Consider the following 25,613-nt stretch of genomic DNA (forward strand, 5'->3'; position numbering starts at 1 on the left):
TATCGATACATCATGAAGAGGATTTTTTTGGTATATTTTACTAATTTATTTGTTGCCTGTTTAGAAAAGGGTCAGTCCACCTCAGTTCACCCAATGAGTTAAACCCTACTTTACCAAATTTTGATGAAACTATGTGGTATATAGGTAAATCATAGCCAGAAAATGAGATTCTTATTACATCCAATTAAAGGACTATCAAGGATATCATCTGAACCCATAGCATGGCCCTGTCCAGACATTTTTTTTATTTGATTTTGATACCAGTATTGGTATCAGTGCATCCCTAATTTGGTATAGACTGTATATTGTAACCAGTATCAATGTCCACATGCAAGATGTCATAGTTTTGGTTGAAGTTTTGTGATTTATGCTTGATTGATCAGTCTTACGTTAAAGCTTTTGTTTCCATTTATCTTAAAGAGACACTAAACACCAAAATCCCTTTTTTTTCCTACTGATTATCTGTGTAAATAGGTCTAAAATAGAAGTGTATACCTTTCCCTAGCCTTATTTTGGTGCATAGTTGTAAAAAATGTGACTTTTGGCTCAAAGTTGTGTCTGTAGGATCAACTACGGCCAGGATGTTTGAATTTTCGGGTTGGACTAACGGCCGCCAATGAGTCAGATTCAGGGTTATTACGTGACGAGCGCAGCCACTGGCGTCTACTGGCGGGAGGTGGGTGGCCCCTCTCAGCCCCACCCCGACCTGGCACCGCTATGTCCCGCCGTGTCTGGAGAAAAGGGCATGAGCCGAGCACAAATGTCCGCTCTGTTTCAAAGTCTGGAGCGCACCGGTCCACGCCGTGTTGGATTGTTGTGGCTGTCAGTCGGCTGTCAATCACTGCTTCAGAGCCCGCCCCACACCCGCTCCCCCCAACCTGCCAGGCACCACCCACTCTGGAGGATTTTTCTTAGGGCCAGAGTAAAGCTTCGGGAGGGTGTTTAATGACTCTTTAAGACCAACCTAAAATAAAACAGCATTACTACATTCTCATTACTGACATTTGAATCCATGTGTTGTTTTTCAGTCGGACCCAGATCAAACTCCAGGATCTCCTCTCCGCAGCCCCTCACCCGTGGACGACGTCTTTATGGGCCCAGGCTGTTCCCCTCCAGGCCACGCCCCCCCTCCTCCCCCGTACATGCCCCCTCAGCCCTCCATCGAAGAGGCCCGGCAGCAGATGCACTCCCTGTTGGACGACGCCTTTGCCCTGGTCTCGCCCACCTCTCAGGGCAGCACGGCGGGCATCACCCTCCCGGGGGTCAACGGAAACCACTCGAGCTCCAGCCCCCCCGGACACTGGGGGCTTTCATACCAGCCGTCGGGTCCTTTCTCTACCGTGAGCTCCCCTCACATCAGATTCATGTTGTTTATAAAAGTAGTTTATAGGGACTCTGGGAACGTGCATTTTCTAGAGCTGTGGAGAAATTTAGCTTTTCTCCTCGTAGTTGCCGGGAAACTGTACGAACTAATCAGTTAAGCATATCTCCATCTGTCGCCTCACTGAACCACTGACCTTACACTCCGCTCAGCTTTCTACAACTAAGTCTCCTGTAATACATCCCACACAGGCTTGATCTGCATTAGCACCACTTAGTGTGGACGGGGTCTGGACAAATGAACGGGCAGCTCATGTTTTTATGCAGAGAGAGTAGAGGATAAGAGAGAACTGTGTCCTTGTGCATGAAATACTTTATTCACTTGATTCAATCTGTAAAAAGAGGACTGAGCTGTACAAAGAACAGCTTATACTGTTTATTCACTAAGACAGATTTGTTTCTTTCTGTGCAGAGATTTAGTGATCTGTCTCCACCCCCGGTCCAAGGCCGGACGCCAAGGTACGTTAAACAGCATAAATACTGCTTTTCTCCCTTCACATTTCTCGTGATAAGCACAGAGCAGGTTAAACCTCTTCAGGGCTATTATCCTCATGCACCATGTTGCAAGCAGGACTTCATAAATTATCAATGATAAGTCATTTTTATTTCATTACTCTAATGCTCAGATCCTGGTAGTGGTCTGCCTCATAAAAGCATGAAACACATCCCACATTTGTGAATAGTGCAGGCAGCATTAATGGAGCACAGAATCAGACTGTCAGACCAGGCTCATGCTCGACCTCAGTTCAGTTAAATGCTGTTGTGGTTTTCAGACAGGGCCTTGGCTCCAGTTTCCTTCCACCAGGAGAAGCAGCAGGACTCAGTGAGCAGCTCCAAGCAGACAGCCTGTTCTCCAGCAGGGGGCACTACGCTGACGAGCTGCCTCCATCCGCCAGACCTCGACCTGTGGGGAGCACTGCAGGTACAGGCAAAACATATTTTCAATTATCATTCTGTTTTTATTATTGTAGGTTTATGGAGATATTCAAACTCTGAAGCATTCACAACTGTGTTTGCTCTAAATGTGCTCATGACATTGTGGTAAAACATGCACCTTCTGCTGCTTCAGAGCAGAATGATAAACAGGAATCAGAAGTTAAACTGTTGTTGACCCTGGTTATTCTGTTGATGTTGTGTTTGTCTTATAATAAGTATAAACTGAAAATAACAGATTTACTGCATATCAGCAGAAGTATGTATTAGACCAATAGAAAAATGAGTATGTTTTTGCTGTGTGCAGGTGTCCACCATCTGACACAGGTGGGCCTGCCCAGCCGCATGAACGGATACCCTGCAGGAGGCAGAGCTGCTCTGGGCCTTAATGGAGGAATTGGCTGGAATCCGTATCATGACAACTTCAGCAGAGCTGAGCTGGAGAAAGAGGCAGTATGTATCTCTGTTTTCATGCTAACTCCTCTGGCCTTTTACTAACACCTCCCTCTCCTTCTCTTCCTCTCTGTCCTCAGTACCTGGACTATCATGACTACTCTGTCTTGCAGATGGCTAGAAGTGGTATGAGGGAGGCCTCCGCTCTGCCTCCCCACTTAGACTCCTCTGGGGTGGGCTACATGTCAGCGCCTCCTCCCCTGGACCCCCCTCCCCCGGCTCACTCCTCTGCCTCTCTGATAAAAGCCATCAGAGAAGAGCTCCTACGCCTCTCCCAGAAACAGGCAGCTGTGCCCAGCTACCACAGCTAGGAACAGTCCCACACTGGCCCAAAGATAATGCTTCCCATGGAAGCCCCAAAGACTGTACAGCCGAACAGACACAAAGCAGTATCAGAGTATGTCATGTGACCAGCCGCAGAATGTTCATAAGGTGAAGTAAAACACAGGTCATACTATGAATGCTACGACATAAACACCACCGTTGGACTTGTCTTAAAAAGGTCTGAAAAAGAAGTCTTATGATGTTGTCATTCTAGTAATACTTTCACCTGCCCTAGTCACTTCTTTGTATTCTCTTTCAAACCATTGAGTGTTTGTTCATTTCTGATGCAGACCCTTGAGTTTCATCACCTTCTGGTGCTACATACTTTTGATTTCTGCCATATTGAGCCTGGCTTTGCCACTGACACTGTGAGGCGTGTGAGGAGCCAGAAGAACACAAAACTGGAGAACAGTGTCACTACCTAACAGCTCCTTTAGCCCGAGGTGAAATGCTTTTATACATCTACAGTTTTTTGATAGTTATTTGTTGTGTTAGTAGCAGACTGCCTGATTATACTGAAAATGGCCTTGAAATGCTTTTTCAAAACTGACTGAAGGGGCAAATGAAACCTGTTTTACAGCTTGTACTTGACCGATCTGTTCTTGGCGATGGTTGTAAAAGTTGCACTGACTGAACGCAGACTACTTGGGGCAGCTCAGGATGTTCGTTTTGTAAATGCTGAGAGACTGAAAGACACCAGTATTTTGTTTTAACGTTGATCCCAAAATTAATGACTCATACCAAATCTCTAACATAATGCAGTATTTCATTTGCTTTGCCTTTTGAGGGAAAAAAATAAAAATGTACAATATTTTTTACATATTTACATGTTTTCTTTTGAAACTTTTGTCTTTCTGTCATTACACCGCCTTCCCTGATAAGACTTGATGAGTAGAAAGGATTTGAAGATAGAAAAAAACAACAAACAGAGTGTTAGGCTTTATGTCTTAAAACAAAGTGACATAACTGACTGGAGTAGTATTGTTCTGTCTTAAAGGGGCTGTATTACAATATTGTTTTAATGTTCTTACCTCTTAACAAACAGAGCTGGAGTTGTGTTTTGCACTCAAGTTTAACATTTCTCTCAAACTGAAAACACTTGTCTTGTGGTAATATAAGAAGTGCTCCACTGTGTTTTTAAACTCCATACACCTTCACTAGATTCATTTGGATCATTTCAGCCTTGGAATTTGCAAATCTCTACTGAACCACGCAACATCACAGAGCAACTTGAGCTTTCAAGATATACACAGACCTCCACTGAATTTCTTTTCTCTACAGCGACTAGGTCAGGAATCAGAATACACTACATGGTTTGCAAAAACCCCAGAAGTTGTAGACCACACACCGGCCAATCAGCGAAGAGCTGAACTAACCCGAGTTGCGACAGCAGACAGCATACGCTATCCTCCTTTGGACTTCCTTTGTCAAATACAAACTTCGCATTTTTTTATTGCACCTTTTAATTCGCAAGAAATGAGAAATGATCGTTGACAGACATGTTCACTCTCTGCTTTGTTTGCAGTTGCGTCGGTAATTATTTGGACACCACTGTGCGTTCTCGCGCATTAGGTCTAAACCAGGACTAAACCAGGATTAAAACCAGGTCTAAACCAGGTCTAAAACCAGGTCTAAACTAGATCTAAACCAGGTCTAAACCAGGACTAAAACAGATTTAACAGGACAAAGCTATTCTCTCAATAATATTTTTAATACGGTTCAGTAAAGTCTGGGCTTTTTATTGTCTTTTAGCAGACAAAACATCTTATGTGAAGATTTCCGAGTCTTTGCTTCTCTACAGAAAATCAAGTAATCCAAAGTATTCAGATTACGTTACTCACTTTAAGTAATTTAATGGATTCCTTTACAAACTACATTTTGGTGTATGTAATCTGTAGGGGAATACATTTTAAAAGTCACCTTCCCAACACTGAACACACCAGAGTATGAAACTGAGAAAAATGACTTCAAAGTTTCTGTTTGTTTTTTTTGTTACGGTTTTTGATGTTACGGTTGTCATAGGCCTTTATTTTCTCATATACTTACAGTGATTTTGACACCTGTGGGTAAAACCATTGGGTGTTACCTTACAAACAAACAAAAACTTGTGTATATGCAACTGAGGGTTCACTAATGGCAATCATTTTAGTTTGGAGAGGTCAGAACAAGAGCGATATCACAAAAATGGCCTGGAATTCTAAGGGGTTAAAACAATCAAATTGACTCTCGATATTTATTGACATGACAAAGGAGGTCTCAAACACCCCCAAAATGACATTAACTACATAAATTTTTGACCAAATATGACGTTATGCCATTCTGCCTTTGTAGCTCACTCAAACAAAACACAACTCCAGTCATGTTTTTGATGAGGCAACAACATTCTAACACGACTTAAAGCTCACAAGAGTCAATTTTGCGTAACATGGGACCTTTAACTCCATCCTTTTGTAAAACGCAAGTGCTGACAAAGGTTTGGGGTTTGATGCATGCCCTGGGTTGTGTTTGAGGGGAGAGGGAGGTGTCTGGAGTTTCAGGGATACGTCATCTTTGTTCATTGTGTTGCTGATCTCAAACTGTGCGCCTCCATCTACTGGTCATGTACTGTAACTACATCTCAACTACTTGTGTTTTTGTTGTGTTCAATGCTGCATCATGTTGTGCTTTATTTTTTTTTATTTTTTTTTAAGCCATTGTACTTTATAGATCGTTTGGTTTTGTCCGTGTGGTGTGATACGTTGGCTGGTCCAACTTATTTTCTGCATGTTTAATTATTACATGTTGTTTTCAGTAGCCTTGTTATCCTGCTACCATGTAGAAATAAACAGTGACTTTGTTAATTGTGTTTTTGTAATTATACATTTAAAAGACCATAACCACAGTCTGATCCTGCATGCTCTTTGTTGTTGTTGTCGTACTGGTGGAAGGTAACAAAGTACTAAAGTAAAGTACAATTTTTAGGTTTCTGTACATTTTACAGTGGATACTTTTTACTTTTACTTCACTACATTTGAGAACGTGTATCTGTACTTTCTAATCCACAACATTTTAGATCTGGACTGAAAAGTAAAAAGTACTTTTCTTATTTTTAGCACATTTAATTTGAGTTTAAAGTCCCAACTTTGAGCAAACAAATACACAAAAAGCCCCAAAACAGCTAGAAAAAATAGTTGAATCACTTAAAATCAGCTCAAAATCTCTACATTTGATGCTTTTATTGTTCAAAAAATTGCTGCAAAATACCTTTACTTTTTAGTCTTAAAGTACATTTTTAAATAAGTACCTCACTAGTTTTACTTAAGTTGATTTTTTCATCTAATACTTTTACTTTTACTTCAATAATCTTTTTTCCCTGTTTCTGTACTTTTACTTAAAGGTGCCTATTTTCTGGTGGAGGGTTCGCCACTTGTTTGCCTTCATGGAGGTGTTATTGCTTTCCAGCCTTTTTCTTCCAGTGAGCTACTTTACAAAATTAAAATGCTGGAGAGCTTCTCATTTTAGTGAATATAAGAGCCTCGACAAGCCTTAGATGGGGCACAGTTAGACGCCTATAAAACATAAACCATTATCCAATCATTAGTGCACAAAGTTAGGCAACAGAATTATTTATTTACAATGGTAATAGGCATTTAATTCATAAAATTTTAGTCATTCAGCACAATACATGTAATTCAGAAATCCCTTGGTGAGCTATTTGGAAGGGGGTGGAGAAATACTGGTAGCTCCCAAGACTCCTGATCTAGAATGTCCCATAGTAGCATTAAACTTTTCTATTTCAACAGAGACAAGCCCACCATGTTTTTTTTTTTTTTTTTTTTTGTAGTATTATTATAGTATTTTGAGCAGTAAAAAGCCTGTGAATACATATAACCAGAGGTGGGACCAAGTCATCATTTTGCAAGTCTCAAGTAAGTCTCAAGCTTTTGTCCTCAAGTCCGAGTCAAATACAGGCAAGTCCAAGTCCAGTCTTGAGTTACTGGGCCATAAGTCCAAGTCAAGTCCAAGTCATATGCTTTGAGCTTCAAGTCATTTCAAGTCTTTAAACCAAAGTACCAAATATAGCTAAGATGTTTGCAATTTATCTGACTTATCTGACTTTTAAGATAATTTGTACTTTAAAAAAAATCGTAGTATATTTATATTTGTGAATTTCTACAACTCTTATATAATCTATCAATAAATTTAGTTCATTTTTCCTTTTTAAATGTCTCGACAAGATCTTAGTGTGAACCAGTACGATCAGAATAGAAAGAATTCAGATTGAAAAGTGCTTCTCAAGTTTTCTCAAGTCACAGGCCTCAAGTCCGAGTCAAGTCCCAAGTCATTAACCTTCAAGTCCAAGTCAAGTCCCAAGTCCATTTTATAAAGTCAAGTCTAAAGTCCTAAAAATAGTGACTCAAATCTGACTCGAGTCCAAATGACGACTTGCCAGTTTAATGCCACACTGTGAAATCTTTCAGGCAAAGCAATAATATCTCCATGGAAACAAGTTGTGGCGACCTACCAGGAAAGTTAGAGTAACAAAATTGAGTACTTCGTCCACCACTGTTGTACTGACGCTTTACGGCCACCAGGTGTCAGCATAAAACACATAATCAAACCTTCTAAGGCCAAACGTGCCAAAGAGATTTAATTTGAGAATATGATTTATTTTAGGCCTTTATTTATTTATTTATTTTTTTATATTTTTTTTTTAATTTATGTTATTTATTTATTTTTATTTTTATTTATTATATATATTTTTTTATTTTATTTTATTTATAAGTTAGTGTTTCCTTTTCTTAATACAAAAATTCAACAATACAAAAAAACTGAACTAAAGGGAGTGACCTCTACTTGTACCTTGTCAGCCTTTTTCTTTTCTTTTTACATTCTCAAAAATAAAACTGAGCCTATTTAGATTTTTACATTTATCCCACTTTTCCCAACAGGCCTCAAACATCCTTGCTTGTGATTTACAAATGTTGCAGTCGCTTCCATTTTACAAACGTCTATTGTTATTTTCCACCGTGGCATTTCCTGTGGTAAACATTTCTCAGTTGCACATTTATTACTCGCAATTAATCAACAAGGCACTAAAAACACAGGCCTATCATTCTTTAATCATTATTGTATTAGAGTTTAGTAGTGATGAAGAGATGGGGTGTGGTGAGTTGAATCACTCAGACCACAGACGTTTGGATCGCCTTTTATAACTTTATGAATCATTTCAAAAGTATTATTCAGCAATTAAATTTCAATTAGCGTTAATCGTTTAGTCTGTCGCTCACTCCAGGGTGTCGTGAGTTCTTGTAATATAAACACGGTATTTGTAACACTGTTTACTACCGTGTACGTGTAATATTATATAACGTCATAGAACTTTTTCACAACAAAGTGCCGCTGTGGGGTTGAGGAACTTCAGGTTAATGGTTGTTGCTGCGGTTCGAATGTTAGAAATGTTCACGGATTAACAGATATATGTCCAGCATTCGAACTGCACAAATCTGTTTATCTATGGCTGGGGTGTCAAACTTAAATTCACAAAGGCCCAGACTTAAAAACTGGGACTAAGTCGTGGGCCAAACCAAATATTTATTGACAAATTTCAACAACTTCTGCATGTTTTTTCTTCTTTCGAGATATGTAATGTTAAACCTTTTCTTATTAAAATAAATGTTCAACAATAGTTTTGCTTAAACACTGAATCCAGAACAAGCAAAATATAAAATAATAACAAAAAAATAAAAAATGTCTCTATAGTCTATCTGTAGTCAGCAGGCCATCTCTAATACATATTTGATATGATCTCGCATGCCAAATATAATTATATCATGGGCCAAATTTGACCCCCGGGCCTGAGTCTGACAAGTCTGATCTATGCTGATATCTACATGAAATATATATATATATATATATATATATATATATATATATATATATATATTATATATTTTTTTTTTTTTTTTCTTTTAGTTCTAGAATCAGTCTGTGGGGAAGCTGCCCAATGTGGTCGGAATCAGGAGGCAGACTGAGAAAATGTCCATTTCACCAAAAAGAATTTATTCAAGTTCACCTGTGGTAAAAAATAAATTAATATAATAATAAATAATAATAATAATAATAATAATAATAATAATAATAATAATACAGATTTATAAAAATAAATGTGCTCAAATCAAGCCAAAAGCAACAGAAATTAATGAAACTAAGAAAAAAGTATTTTATAGTTCCCCCACAGAAAGGACCTCCCTCCAGGTCAGTCCAAACTCTCACACAGGGAACTTTACTTTTCTCTAAAGTTAACCATTCAATTTGCTACAAGGTTCTAAGTCCTCTTTACATATTACATACATAAATGTGCTTAACATAAACACTGAAATATCTAAATCAAATATACAGACTCCATAAAACAAAAAAGAATTGAAACCAGTTCTCCCCTCCACATGGTCTGGCCCAAAATCCCAGAGACTTTAAATATGGCCGCACAAGGACACACCCCCTTTTGTCTCCAGACCATGTGGAGGAACAGGTGAACTGGTGAGTGTCTGAAATGTATAACCAAACTGAACAGATATAACCAAATAAAATATATTTAGTAGGAAACTTGTGTGTGTTATGATTAACTTAAAGGAACTAAACAAAGACTAGATAAAACAAACCCGGGATAGTTGTATTTACAGTAGTAGTTTAGTTCATTTTGGATAAATTAACAGATAAGAAATGAAATAAAAGTGAGTATACAGGGACAAAGGCTCTTGTTATCACAGTCTGAGTGAACTGAGTGTTACTTACGTGTTATTCATGACCATAATGTTAGTTTTGTTATTCTCCTTTAACTTTTCGTTTTTCTTACCTTGATAGTTGTGGATGAATTCTTATCCTTTGTCGACCTTGTTGGTTGAAGATTTGGTGATGGGGCAGATTTATGAAGCGGCTGGAAAATACGTCACATTTCCACAGATATTCTGCCACAGAAAACCATGAACCGAGAAAGTTCTGCAACCCTACAGTTCTGAGATAAACCTTTTTCAGAAGGTCTATCACCTTCTTCAGAACGAACAGAAGTGCTGCGCTGCAGAGGTTGCGGAACTTCCGGTTCGGTTGGAAATGTCTTTTTTTGTGGTTGGTTGGTTTTTTTACTTTGTGTGTTTTAGTTATGGGTCTATAACAAGAACAATAATAAGAAGATATTAATAATAAGATTTGATTATATTTCTACGGTTTTGGGTGATTGATACTTTGCAGCTGGGGTGACTAACTGGAAAACTGACTGCAATTTTATTTGAGAGGAACTTGTTTAACAGCACAAATCAACTCACCTCTTGCAGTTCCAGCTAAATCCTCTCTTTCTGGTCAGATTGAGTTAAAGATCAAAGTCACAAAGCCTCAGACAGAGCAGAGCCCACAGTTGGCATCACACTCTAAGCCAGGGGTGTCGAACTCATTTTGGTCCGGGGGCCGTATCCAACCAACTTTGATCTCAAAGGGGCCGGATCAGAAAACTCATGTCATATATACACCAAAAATAACAATAAGTTCAAATATTTGTGCAGAGAAACACAAATCTATTACAGAAATCTTTTTTAATTGATGAACTCTTTCTTATTATAAGTTTATAATATTATGAACAACCTGAAACTTTAAGAAAAATTCAATTTCAACACAATGTTTTAACATGAACTTGTATGTAATAGAAATAAGTCAATTTTTCTTGGAAAATCCTGCCACTTTTCTTCATTTGTGACATTTTGTTGATGAGGGTGTCACGGTCAACAGTCAAAACGATCGTCCTTTAAGAGCGTTTGGAAAGAGACAAGTCTTCATTTGTGCTGCTCTGGTGGGAGGGGCCACGTACAGAGACACTGGAGACGCTGCTGTGATAAACATCACAGAAAATTAACAAGATTTTAATAGAAAATATAATAAAAATATTTTAGTAGAAAATCAGCCGAGGGCCAGATTAAAGGTCTCGGAGGGCCGGATCTGGCCCCCGGGCCTTATGTTTGACACCTGTGCTCTAAGGGAATGTTTATGACACCATTTGCAAAGTATCATTTTGTGTTAAGTAAGGAACCAATATTATATAGATTTCATTTTATTTTACTATCATTCAAAAGAAAAAAAAAGTCAGGGGGTTATATCCTCTGCCTCTTTAATCCAGTCATCAGATCTAAAGCCAGCGGGTGATGAAGCCAAATGAGCAGCAAATCTCCTCTGTTCCCTTCATGGGGGTCCAACTGCAGATCCACAACAAGCCTGAAACAGCTGCTCATCTACACACGGTAAAGTCTATTACTGATACTTTACAGTGACATCATGCTGGGGGTGTACCGCATGTATCTCTACTGGCAGATTGTTCATCACATCAACAAAGTTTAGGGTGATCAGATGTCCCTGTTTTCCCATATCCTGGATATTTACACTGGTTTCTGGAGATAAACATGCAGAAACTTTGCCAACTTAAGGCTTTTTAATGAGTTTCTAACAACAAAAAAGAAGATAGATTCAAGTAAGTAAGAACATGAGACTGTGGAGCTCTGTCACAGCTTCAGCAAAAGTTGTTTTTAACAGATGAAAAACACAACAGTCTCACAGCGCCAGTTTAGTTCAAGAGCAGCACAAACACCACAGAGCTGAGCCTGGGGTTAAACTGTGGCTCTATTAAACAGTAGACTGCTTTATTTTGTTTATAAGTATAAAATATTATTACTTAAAAACAGTGTTGGGAGTAACACGTTATAAAAGTAACGAATTACTGTAATGCATTGCTTTTTGTTGTAACGTAGTAATGTTACGGCATTACAGGGGAAAAATTATCATATTTTACTCAGTACAAATGTCAGAAACGCTCATTACAATGCATTTTGAACCTGGATTGAATTGGTGGGTTTTTGTTTTTTCTTCATACAAATTTGCTAAAATCAACGCGATCGTCGGGTGGCGGCGGGCGAAAGGACCGACGCAGAGCTCCATGCCTCACGGGGCTGATTTTACAGCTGACGCCAGATCGCACTTTGAGGACACCCGGCTCCACAGGCTTGGCGTTCTCTTAGGAGCGGTCCTAGATTCCAAGTCCTAGTCCAAGATTAGTTCTGTTTTGATCCTGGTTCAGTCCTGGTTTAGTCCGGGTCCAGGCCATATACGGCATCTCTGCAGTTATTTTGGTGAGAGTAACTTAAAAGTGCTGCAATAGTCGTGTAATACGTTACATTTTAAATGCAGTAATATTGTAATGTAACAAATTACTTTGAACTGACAGTAAGAAGTCATAAATAATGCATTACAGTTTTGAAGTAACTTGCCCAACAGTGCTTAAAAAGTCCTGGTAGTAGATTGAGTCATTTTGGGAAAGTTACTGGTCCTGCTGTGTTTTTTTTTTACTTGAGTTTGCACATGCTCAGAACAGGTTTTGAGAAATCAGGACACTGCGTCTACAGGCCACAGAGTCCTGGATGCTCTGAGAAAAACCCAGTGAGTCTCCTGGTTTCTCATAAGTGGGATGCTGGCATATCCAGGATACTGCATCTACGTGGACACAAACTCACAAAACCAGGATAATCAAAAAACCCGATCATAACCAGGATACTCAAGTGCATGTATACACACTTATTGATTTGTCCCAGTTTTATACAAGAGTTGTCCCAGGTCTCCCTATTTGACCACTTTGATACTCAGCAAAAGTAAAGAGGGGAGGAATATATTGTCATGTGTTTAACTAAAAGAGGTTGAAAATGATCATAAGAAAAAAAAAAAAAAAAAACACTGACAGAATTCCGTCAGATTACGACTGACCCACAAGTAAGTCGAGAACGGACAATGTTATAATTCTCTCTTTTCACATTTTCTTTATACCAACCATCCCGATCCAGGTGTGTCCTAGTTTTGATATATGAAAATAAAGTTTTAAGATGATCTGAAAACTCTGAAAAAATACAAAATGGATTTCAAACAGCACATTTTCAGGAGCCTGTGATCATTTCGAGTGTTCATGGGTCTGTTTAGGTCATAGAACTATAATACAATCTGAGGGTGAACCCAAGATGGTATCGTATTGTTTTTAATAGTCTGTGCTCACTGGTGCATGGGCCCAAAAATAATGTTTTTCCTCAATCCGGTCAAGCTCCTCCCACCCGTGTGGCGTCTGTAACGTGCACGGCGTGGAGGGTTTGGACCAATCAGAGTGAGAGCTGCTAGAACGGAGCAAGTGGGCTCAGAGCGAGGTCATGGATCTGTAATAAAAACAGGATAAGGCGTTCCCCCACTGTCCTGGCTAGAGACAGACTAGTGGCCGCTCCAGGTACTGCAGCTTCCGGGAACTTGGGCCCAGAAAGAACTCTCCCGTAGAAGCACCATGCATTTTTTGGGAATTAAGGACATCCAGCTTTCACAAAGGTCAGATGTTGTAGGATTCTTTTCTATTTTCACAACATAAACTTTTTAACATTTTTAAATCCTCAAAGCGCCTAAAAGTCAGTTTTGTAAGACTTAGCCTGGTCCCGCTCTGAGCCCGGTCTAGCAGCTCTCGCTCTGATTGGTCCAAATGCTCCACGCTGTGCACGCTACAGACATCAGGAGCTCGTCTGGATTGAGGAAGTAAATGCAGAAGAGAAAATTATTTTTGGGCCCATGCAGTAATGAGCACAAACCACTGAAAACAATATGACACCATCTTGGGTTCATCTTCAGATTTTATTATAGGTCTATGCTCATAACGGGGAAAGAATAAGTCTAGGGCTACGTTCAGACTGCAGGGCTTAATGCTCAATTCCGATTTTTTTGTGAAATCCGATGTTTTTACAAGGTCGTTCACATTTCCAATTAAATGCAACTTGTATTCGATCCCCTGTGTGAACAGTAAACGGCCCGAAAGTGTCCCACATGTGCACTGGAGACACGACGACGTCAACCTCAGCGAGCGTGCTTCTGTGTTTACGGAAGTTGTCCAAACATGGAGGCGAGAGCATTGAGCACCTGGCGATTTTAACGTTCCTCTCATACTGGAGCCAGAACATGAACAACTTACTTGTTTTAAGGAGATTGAGAAGGAGAAGGACGAGGTTTTTGGCCGTGGCGTTTTGTGGGACAACGGCAGCGACGTCCGTTGAAAGGAACGTGTGGATGTGGAGACGTAGCCAAGAGTGGTGAGTGGTGATGTGCTTCACTTCAGTGACACGGAGTTCATTGACAATTTTCGTCTACTTCAGAGCAGAATAGTGACGTTTGTGGCTTGTTGATAACGTGTAGGTGGATGGATGCGCTTTGGCCGTTCAGACTTAGGTTGCATGTCAAAAGATCAGATATGTATCGGTTTCAGGACCACATGTCCAAGTGTCCTGGGTCGCATTTGAAAAAATCTGATCTGTGTCGTTCAGACTGTCATTAAAAGATCAGATACAGGTCACATAGAAGTAAAAAAATCGGATTTGGGTCACTTCAGGCTGCAGTCTGAACGCAGCCTTACAAAGCAAACGTTCAGGCACTTCGAGGATTTCAAATTTTTTAAAAGTTTGTTGTGAAAATAGAACAATAATCCTACAAAATCTAACCTTTGGGAAAGTTGTGGATCCCCTGTCAGTCGAACACGGGCAGTTTGAATTCCACAAAAACATTACATTACGCTTTTTTCTAGGCCCAAGCTCCCGGGATCTGCAATACCTGGAGCGGCCACTAGTCGGTCTCAAGCCGTTTTTATTATAGATCCATGGTTTAGGTGTTTGACTGTGAGAGTGACCAGCTGAAAATGTTATTTGAAAGAGACTTGTTGAACAGCGCAAATCAACTCTTTAGTTCTCAGCTCTTTATGGTCAGATTTTGATAAAACAAAACTCGGATTACATCTAAATTGAGTAACAGAGCTTCAAAGGGAGTAGTGTTTTCAGTTAGTTTCACACCTCCAGGGAATGTTGACACGCTGAGCTGCAAAGTATCAATAATAACAACACACTGAGAGGAAAAAGCGATGAGAAGACGCCTGCATGGGACTAGTGTGAACATGCATTAATTCCACAGTTGACATGTTACTCCTCTGATCTGTAGAGCAGCTTATCCGTCTGGCTCTTTCCTGAACAGTCTGAACCCACCTCCCCTTCTCCCTCTTCTTTCCCTCCATAATCCTGTCTGTGTCTCAGGTAGCTTATGGGAGGACCACAACAAGACCAAACCCAGGAGTTAATCTGGATCACAACAGGAATTACTACCCCGGCCGCCTGCCTCTAACCTGCGACAACCCAGACGTGAGGAAGAGCGAGTTTCTGATTTCCTGGTTTCTGGTTTCCTCATCACAAACAGACCCAGAGTTGTGTTTTGTTTTTGTTTTATTCGCACATGTTTAACACACAAACCCTGAATATTTAGACTGAGTCCACACATGTTCACTAGAATCATTTGGATAATTTCAGCACTGGGATTGCCAATCTCTACTGAACTAAATGTGAAAGATAGCTTGTACCTGTGAATTTGAAAACTACTACTTGATGATATCACAAGGTGGCATAGAGGATTTTGAACTTTAGAGATGTTGTCAGCCAAATAATGCAACATTACTCATACATGTGTGAATGAAAGAAAAAACTACTCCAGGTCTGTGCAGAAAGAACAAAAATGTGGCTGTTTGCTGCAGGTGGAGCAAGTAGAGGGTGCTCTTGGAAAAAAGGATCAAAACTCAAACACAACAGATTCCAGGCAACTCCAAAACAGTAGAAAAAATTAACACATCGCACGAGGAAAAACATAATTAAAAGGCCTTTATTTGAATGGCCAAAGCCAATATGTTTCGACCTAAACTGGTCTTCATCAGGGCTTAATTAACCCTCTCCAGGCAGGCGTTGCAGATTTGCAACAGCTAAATTCCAATTACCTACTTACTCTAAATCCATATTTTATGAGCTTTTTTTTTACTCAGGAGCCTTTTTTCCCATCCATGCTGATAAACGTGGGCGATGCAGACTGTGCAAGAATGGCTACACACAAACGGCCTGCCAGAAGTGCAAAATACTTTTTTTGTTTACAAAGGATAAAAAAGTCAGGATTGTATATTACTACCCCATATTATAATTTTCCCCAAATATCAGATTTTTCCTGATACTAAAAATTAATTTGAGCCTGAGAGGGTTAAAAACAGAGCATGGGCGTGGCCTTCAAGTAGAACACATCAACCAATAGCAGGCAGACAAAACAGGTGCACAAGAACGTTATTATGGTTATTATTGATAATGATGGCAATAATAATAAAAAAAATAAATAAATATTAAATGATAAAAATAACACTAATATAATATAAATATAATAAAATATAAAAATTATGATACAAACTATAAATATTAATACATTATTGGTAACAGTAATAATGGAAACATTAATGGTAATGATGTGTGTTTGTGGTTTTTTTTTTTTGTTTTTTTTTTTGCCTCCAATTTACTCCAGCCTGCTATTGGTTGATGTGTTCTACTTGAAGGCCACGCCCATGCTCTGTTTTTAATTAAACCCTGATGAAGACCAGTTAAGGTCGAAACATGTTGGCTTTGGCCGTTCAAATAAAGGCCTTTTAATTGTATTTTTCCTCGTGCGATGTGTTAATTTTTTCTACTGTTTTGGAGTGCCTGGAATCTGTTGTGTTTGAACTCCAGGTCTGTTTTTAATGTGGTCAAATGAAACAGAAAACGCAAAGAGGTGCAAATGCAAGAACCAGCTTTTTTAAATAATGTTTATGCAAAAATAAAAAAGACTTTTGGGTCATGGGCCATCTGAGTGGGCATTGAGCTTTGGGCAGCAGTGGTTCAGTTGGTAAGAGCATTAGTCCACTGATCCAACGGTTGGTGGTTCGAATCCCGCTCTTCGCATAAACATCATTGGTTGAGCCACAGGTTGGCAGTGTGATTCCAACTTCCATAGATGAATGCTGTTGTTGTGTCCTTGGGCAAGACACTTCATCCACCTTGCCCCTAGTGTCTGCGTACGGTGGTGTGTGAATGGGTGAGTACACTGCAAAAAAGCCTGGCCAAAATTTTAGGTAAAAACACTATCAGAAGTAGTGAAATTATCTGTCCATGCAGCAAGATCATTTTACTTGAGTTATCTTAAAATAAACTTCCTCTAGACTAGATTTAAGCATCTCAGAACTAGTAAGTTGATAAAGAAATCTGAAAACAAGATGAATAACCTGATATAAGTTTTAAAATCTTGAGAAATTTGGAGTGTGGTTCATTGATGTAAAGGTTTTCGAGTGCCTTGAAGGTGGAAAAACCGTTGTATAAGAATGTGACCATTTACCATTTACCGTATTTTTCGGACTCTAAGGCGCAATTTTAATAATGTTGAATTCTCTCATCTATTTTCATTCATAAGGTGCACCGGATTATAAGAAGCATTGAGTGAAACAAACAGACGACACTTGTGACTGATCCTTAGTCCAGGCGTCTATGATCCATTGCCAGATCGTGGAGTAATTCACCCGCCATTGCCTCCATGTGTTGGTGAATGTGTATTATGAATGTGAATGTGGGTGGATCATTTAAGTTTGCTTTTTTTTATTTCCTACGAGGACGACTCAAATATACATTGAGTAGTAATGTGTTTAATGCAACTTTGCACACATTTGTTTATGTTTTACAGAAACTAAACTTAAAACCACATGGCTAATTTGCATAAACTATAAGAGCTGAAAAAAACAGCTGGCTCCTTGTGCGCTGATGCGGTCAGTTTCTATCAGACTCTACACTATGGTAGCTATAATGCTTCGACAATCCATCAAGCGGTGTGGCTTCGTAGTTTACCAAAGTCTTACTAAAATATTTTGACAGATTTTTGAGCCCCATGTACCACATAAAATCGATTCGAGATCAGTAAACACAACCAGAATTAATACATAAGACGCACCGGATTGTAAGACGCACTGTTGATTTTGGAGAAAATTAAAGGATTTTAAGTGCGCCTTATAGTCCGAAAAATACGGTAACTTGAAAACTATCGCTTCATGACATAACAAGGTGCAACAGAGCATTTAGAATTTTTGTACACAGACTAATAATAAAGGAAACAAAACACAACTCCTGGTATGTTTTGATGACGTAACATTATAACGTAACTAAAAGCTCGCAGGGGTCAATTTTGCGCAAAATATAGGCCCTTTAAAGCAGGATTGGAGCAGCTGGTCCTATATGTGGTGGGAGGAGTTAAGTGGTCCGCTCTCTGCCTCTCTCTGTGTCTGCTGACCTTGGGAGAAACTACAGCGGCTGGGTGGGCTGTAGCGCACTGACACACTCCAACGCTGCAGATACACAACTAGTAGTAGTGGATATACTGCACGCATTGTCAAGAGGAGCTTCTGCCTTTAAAAGTAAGCTTGTTTTTTTGCTTATTTTGTCTTTTTGGTTTGTATAGTTTGGCCATTATCTGTACTAACACATCAGGAGATTACAATGATATGACTTTCGCTCTATAAATGCCATAAACATTCCTCTATAATGACAGTTTTTGTTCTGTGATTCGAACTGGCATCACTGAATTTGGTCTCCGTTGCATGCTTTCTTTACCCACTACGTCAGCCGGCTGTCAGAGGAGCAGACATTCCAGCGGTTGGCTCATAATTTGCAGCTAAAGGAATTTCCATGACAGCAGTAAACACATTTACACTACACTGGAGCTCGCGTCGCGTTCACCCACTTCAGTCAAACACACGCCGGCTTTCAAAAAAACGCAACTCGACCCTGCGCTGTGTCCGTATCCTCCTCCCGGGTAACGTCCCGCGAAGCTGCTGGCTGCACTTCTTGGCTCCCGGCGAGACTGCAGAGGCACGACTCGCCGCAGTATTGAGTGATGTGGTGCCGCTGGAGGGGTGAGGTGTGAGTTTTACAGAGTTTACCTGAACACACCGCCGGCTCCCCTTCGCTGCCGGCTGTTCGGTTGTACAATAACGGAGCCAGTTGTGATGTCACTGCAGAGTTTCCCTAAATGCTGGCCCCTCCCTCCCTTCTCCTATGATTCTATTAGGATCTTTGCTCTCGGGGACGGATTTCACTGTAATTAGGTCATTTTTTTTTTTTTTTTTTTTTTTCGTTTTCTCAAGCAAATGTGGTGCAAGAGGTAGAGAGATAGAGCAGGTGGTGTATTCTTCTGTTTATAATAGATTGTATCTGGGACATAGACTGCGTAAAGAAGTGGACTAAAGGAGTGTGACGTCACCCACAAAGTTCAGCTCCAGTCAAATGAAGCTCATCGAGATTTGGAGCGAATTTGGAGTCCATATTTGGTATTCTGACCACGAGTAACATAACAACCAGAGAGCCAATCAGGAGCGAGGGTGTTGAAGGTCATGACCCCTTCCCTTAAACTTAGATATGGGTGAGTTGTTGTACAGTTGTAGGGAGTATTATCTGTAACATAAGGATGAAATGTTCTACTTTTATAGGGAGTATTATCTGTTGCATAAGGGTGAGTTGTATAGTTGTAGGGAGTATTATCTTTTGCATAAGGGTGAGTTGCTGTACAGTTGTAGGGAGTATTATCTGTTACTAAAGGTGAGTTATAAAGTTGTAGGGAGTATTATATGTTATGTAAGGGTGAGTTGTGGTGCAGTTGTAGGGAGTATTATCAGTTACATGAGGGTGAACTGTACAGTTGTAGGGAGTATTATCTATTATATAAGGGTGAGCTGTTGTACAGTTGTAGGGAGTATTATCTGTTAAATAAAGGTGAGTTGCTGTACATTTGTGGGGAGTATTAGATACTGTTTTTTGATTGCTGTTATTTGAAATAAACGTTAAATTAAGTATTGTAAATAGAGGTCGATCTCTATTTTCATTATTTAATTTAACGTTTCAATCAGGGTTTTTTGTTTGACACTAAAACGGAAAAATTAAATAAAAAACAGTTTTCCCCATTTTATTGTTTTTCGTTCTTAATAGAAATTCAAAAGAACGAATGGTACAAGGAACCGGTTGTGTCTGATTTTTCCATTATTCATTTAAACACAAAATCAAAAACTGGAAAACAAATCATTATCTGTTTTTTCATTTTGGTTTTGGAGACAAATAATGAAGAAAATAGTTGTTGTTTTTTTTCGTTTTCTTATGTTTGGTTTTATATTGAAAAACGAATGAACGAATGATACACGGATTTGCTTGTGATGAGGAAACAACATTAGGACATAGATCAGATATGTATAAATAACTTCATACGAGCCCTTTAACCAGATTCAAAAAGGGAAAGTTATGACATTATCTTGCAGATTCTAGACAGCGATCTCGGTAATTGTTGGTATCAGTCCCACAGTAGTTTATCTCCGCCCATGAGTCCCTCTGCATTGTACTGTAACAGACACAGGCTAATATTGTTGTGGAGAGTGGGAGGCTGCTCATGTGATGCTGATGCACTGCAAAAAAGCAACATCTGTTTAAGTTAAAATGACTTAAATTAAGAACATTTCACTTTATTTTTAGCAGATTCAACTTGACGAGTGAAAAATTTACCAATGGAGGAAGTGTGTTTTTCTTAATTCAAAAAACGATAGATTTTGTTTCTTATTTTATACTGCAAAAAACAAAATCTAGTCAAGTTAAGATGACTTGAATTAAGAAAGTTTTATTTTTGATTTTAATAAATTTCATTTTTTGTACTTAAAATATAAAAATACATAAGAAAAACAACAACTTTTTGTACTTAAAATAAGAAACAAAATCAAATGTTTTTTGAATTAAGAAAAACACACTTACACGCTACTCAAATAAAGTCAAATATTCGTAATTTACGTCATTTTAACTTACCTAGGGGTCCGGTCAAACAGAAGTAAACAACAAGGCCAAAAATTCAAGTTAATGCATCTGATATAAAAATGTATTCAACAGATACATATGTACTCTAGTTTATGAAACTGTTGACCTTTTTTCTGTACCATTTTTGGTTCTAAAGTTACATACGTTTTAAACAGACCATGTATGAAACATGGAACAAAAATTATTTCCCAAATTTCAAAGACCTGCAAATCATGTAAATAAATAGATGTATTTCATCATATCTTCTGTTATTCCATCTTTGAACTCTTGATGAAGGTACAGGATTTTTCAAAAAAAAAAAAAGTATTTAAATGATAAAAATTAGCTTGTAAGGACTGACATATTTTATAGAAATAGTTTCCTTTCATTTTGAAGTAATATTAAAGTATTTGGAAGAAAAAAGCTGACAAATTATGTAAAATCATGCACCTTCTACTTGTTTGCACAATTTTCCCTCCGTTACTTTTCCCTCTGTTACCATGAACTTTCTTAATAAAAAATCTCATTACTCAAAAAGTAAGAGGTTTTTCAACCTAATCTTGTACCATGTGGTAGAAAACTATATGAAGCAAATATTCAAACCAGTTTGTTAAGGATATGTAAGTGAGAACCACTAGTTATCACTGTTTGTATTTATTGCCCAAAAAGTGCTGCATATTTCATTCCCTCCGTTACCGACATGAGTTTTTAAAATTTTTTGTCAACAACTTGAAAGAATATCACAGGTTTAACTTTACCCTGTTGGAGTGTAACTCTTTCCTACATTCTGATACTTTACTTATTTCAATAGTCCCTCTAGTTTCTGAATAAGAGACATTTGAATGTAAAAAATCTGCCCCTGTTTCCCTCCGTTACAGCTTGACCGGACCCCTAGATATCTTTTTTCCAGTGTAAGAGAAAAGAGTTGTTGATTTATTTTCTTAAGTGTAGCAAGATGTATTTTCACATTTTATTTTTGATTTTTTAACTTGATTTTATTGAACAGTTTCTGGTACAAGCCACATGTAGTTATGAAACAGCAGTAAAAATACAAAAAAAGTCAAATAAAATTACAGTTTACAGACAAACACATTGTCTTCTCATGAAATCTCCTCATTTATTATTCACAATATTGCTCATAAACTCACACAAAAAATACCCATATAAAAGACAGTCATTCATTTGAAAAAAAAAAAGGCCATTTGTCCACGAATAGTCTGTCTTCATTTGTAACCGTATTTTCATATTTTAACTACAAAACGTCTCCACTTGTAGATAATTTGACTTGTCAAGTTGAATCGACTCAAATAAACTCAAATGTTCTTAATTTAAGCCATTTTAATTTACCAAGATATTGTTTTTTTCCAGCGTAAGTGAAAAGAGTTGTTGTTTTTCTTTTCTTAAGTGCAGCAAGATGTAGTTTCATGTTTTATTTTTCTTTTGTTTAAACTTCTAACATATTGTTATGAAAAAGCCGTAAAAAGACAATAAAAGTAAAATAAAGTTACAGTATATAGTCATACACATTATCTTCTCATAAAATCTCATTTATTATTCATAATATTGCCCATAAAACTCACACAAAAAATACCATATATCGTGTTTTTCGGAATATAAGTGTTTTCTGCGACTTACACTCCAGTACGACTTATATATTAAAATATTTACACTGAAGCCGCGGGAGGCTCTAGTCTTGTGTGTCAGTATCTGCTGCTCCTGTTCCTCCTGTACCACTGTCACTTCACTCTACTGCGCATGTCTCCTGCAGAAAGAGCCTCTGTCCCACTGCAAAATATGCAAACGAAAACGTAATCGAGCAGCAGAAAGAAAGTTTGGAGTGAGCGAGAAACTTGTGAGGGACTGGCGGAAAGTGAAGTGAAGAACACAGCTTCTAAGCAACTGGGAGGATGCACCATGCAACTTTCCTGGAAGTCACTGGATGGATCAACAAAGCCTGGACTTCAGTGACACCGAAACCATCCTGTCGGGATTCAGAAAGGCCAAAATAATTCTAACTGGAACTGATGCTGAGTCTGACGACATCTACACAGAAGAGGAAAGAGGAAGCGGCGCTCTGTTTACCTCCGGAGATCATGGAGTTGCTCAGAAGTGACACCGAGGATGAAGAATTGAATGGATTTAGTGAGTTGGAGTGAGATGGAGAGTTTGGTAAACTTGTTCTGTTCTGTAAACTTCTGTTGTAGTTCTGTAAAGAAGAACTACAACGTGAAAAGTAAAGGAACGGAGAAGTTGGAAACGTAAGTAAAAGTAATTTACTGTTTTATCATTATTCGTTTCACATTGTAGTTCTTCTTCTTCACTTGCCGCTTGATCGGTCCTTCGGAAAATAGAGTCCCGCCGTCACTTCCGTTGTGGCTTTTTAATGTGTTGCGGCATTTGCATTTGCGTTGTGGCGTTTGTATTAAAATAGAGTCCCGCGGTCATTTTCGTTGTGGCTTTTTGATGTGTTGTAGCTTTTTAATGTGTTGTGGCTTTTTAATGTGTTGTGGCTTTTTTATGTGTTGTGGCTTTTTGATGTGTTGTGGCTTTTTGATGTGTTGTGGCTTTTTAATGTGTTGCGGCATTTGCATTTGCGTTGTGGCGTTTGTATTAAAATAGAGTCCCGCGGTCATTTTCGTTGTGGCTTTTTGATGTGTTTGTTTTTTATGTGTTGTGGCTTTTAATGTGTTGGGGCATTTTAATGTGTTGTGGCTTTTTATGTGTTGTGGCTTTTTTATGTGTTGTGGCTTTTTTATGTGTTGTGGCTTTTTTATGTGTTGTGGCTTTTTAATGTGTTGTGGCATTTTAATGTGTTGTGGCGTTTGAATTAAAATAGAGTCCCGCGGTCATTTCCGTTGTGGCTTTTTTTGGTGTGTTGTGGCTTTTTGTTGTGTTGTCGCGTTTGTATTTGTTGCGGCGTTTGCGTTTGTTGTGACCCCTCTCAGCTTTCGTAGTTTATGCTATAAATATCCGAAGAACTGTTCATATGTGACGTTAACAGTCTGTTGTTCTCTGTTCTATTGTTTTTACTAGAACTTGACTTTCAAGATAAAATGTCGTCTCCTCGTGTCTGATTTTATAAAGTAAATTTCCGCCAAAAATGCGACTTATGTATGTTTTTTTCTTCTTCATTATGCATTTTTTGGCTGGTGCGACTTATACTCAGGAGCGATTTATAGTCCGAAAAATACGGTATATAAAAGACAATCATCCTTTTCAATCAGAGGTCTTCATTTGTAACCGTATTTTCATATTTTTACTACAAAATCTCATCATTAGTCGATAATTTTGCTTGTCAAGTGAAATTTATCCAAATCATCATTAAAAAAGTCTTAATCTGAGTCATTTTAACTCGACTCGGCGTTAGTTTTTGCAGTGCGTGGAGGAGAATGGGCTTCTTTGAGCCGCTCTGCCCGCTGTGCCCGCTCCTCATCTGCTGCCCTGACTTCACGCTCTGATCCTGGACGTCAGCTGCTCCGTCTCCTGTTCCACAACCAAACTCTCTGTCCTCCGCTGGTCCCCCGGTCCGACACGTCCCGCATGTTTGTTATGGTTCACAAGTGGCAGGGCCAGACGGACAAATGTCATTACACGGATTAGACGGGAGTAATAAAGCGAACAGAGAGAGTTTGCTTTGGCTCGTTTGAAAGGGCTGGATGTTATTATAGCTGCTTAAGTGTTTGAAATGCTTGAATTCAAAAGCGGTTCATTGACTCCTTGTGTGTTTTGCAAGTAGAGTGAAATCACCAGCCCGAGAAAGAGGAAGTAAACAAATATAAGTCTGATTGATTCAAGTGAGAAGAAACTTAAAGGGTCCATATTACGCTGTTAGAATGTTGTTTTCTCATCAAAAACACAGGCATTATTTATTGAGCAGAAGAAATATCGATCAAGATGCTGGACTTTTGCGCCACATTTGGACTAAACCAAGACTGAACCAGGAGGACTAAAACAGAATTAAATCAGGACTGAATCGGGACTAAACCAGGTCTAAACCAGGATTAAAACAGGACTAAACCAAGTTTAATCCAGGACTAAACCACGTCTAAAACAGGACTGAAACAGGACTAAACCAGGGCTGATTCCAGGACTGAATCAGGACTTAAACCAGGGCTAAACCAGGACTGAACCAGGACTACACCAGCAGGACTAAACCAGGACTAAACTAGAACAGAACCAGAACCAGATCTGAACCAGGACTAAACCAGGGCTAAACCAGGTCTAAACCAGGATTAAAACAGGACTAAACCAGGTCTAAACCAGGATTAAAACAGGACTAAACCAGGACTAAACCAGGACTGAACCAGGACTAAACCAGCAGGACTAAACCAGGACTAAACTAGAACAGAACCAGAACAGAACCAGGTCTGAACCGGGACTAAACCAGGGTTTAACCAGGTCTAAACCAGGATTAAAACAGGACTAAACCAGGACTAAACCAGGTCTAAACCAGGATTAAAACAGGACTAAACCAGGACTAAACCAGGACTGAACCAGGACTAAACCAGGACTAAACCAGGTCTAAACCAGGATTAAAACAGGACTAAACCAGGACTAAACCAGGACTGAACCAGGACTAAACCAGGACTAAACCAGGTCTAAACCAGGACTAAATCAGGACTAAACAAGCTCTAAACCAGAACTAATCTTGGACCTGAGCCCGCAGAGCAGGGTGTACACAAAGTACGATCGGGCGACGGCTGCGCTTCAGTCCCGCCGGTGCGGCTCTGCACTGATCCTTTCACCCGCGGTCACCTGACGGTCTACCCGACACTCAGTCCTGGTTCAGTCCTG

The 25,613-nt window shown here is 39.0% G+C and overlaps 1 protein-coding gene across 1 annotated transcript in view; it reads left to right on the plus strand.

The window, feature by feature from the left end:
• si:ch211-1e14.1 (UPF0606 protein KIAA1549) overlaps window positions 1-3,522 on the plus strand; it is a 104,932-nt gene extending 101,410 nt beyond the window's left edge. Inside the window, exons 17-21 of the mRNA XM_020941175.2 lie at window positions 1,029-1,340; window positions 1,793-1,839; window positions 2,154-2,302; window positions 2,621-2,766; window positions 2,880-3,522. Of these exons, the coding sequence (XP_020796834.2) occupies window positions 1,029-1,340; window positions 1,793-1,839; window positions 2,154-2,302; window positions 2,621-2,766; window positions 2,880-3,077 (852 nt within the window). The 3' untranslated portion in view covers window positions 3,078-3,522. The remainder of the gene's footprint in view (window positions 1-1,028; window positions 1,341-1,792; window positions 1,840-2,153; window positions 2,303-2,620; window positions 2,767-2,879) is intronic.
• The last annotated feature ends 22,091 nt before the right edge of the window (window positions 3,523-25,613 follow it).

Source organism: Boleophthalmus pectinirostris, unplaced genomic scaffold, assembly GCF_026225935.1.
Source record: "Boleophthalmus pectinirostris isolate CB_2022bp ecotype Guang Dong unplaced genomic scaffold, ASM2622593v1 HiC_scaffold_2, whole genome shotgun sequence".
NCBI classification, from domain to species: Eukaryota; Metazoa; Chordata; class Actinopteri; order Gobiiformes; family Gobiidae; genus Boleophthalmus; species Boleophthalmus pectinirostris.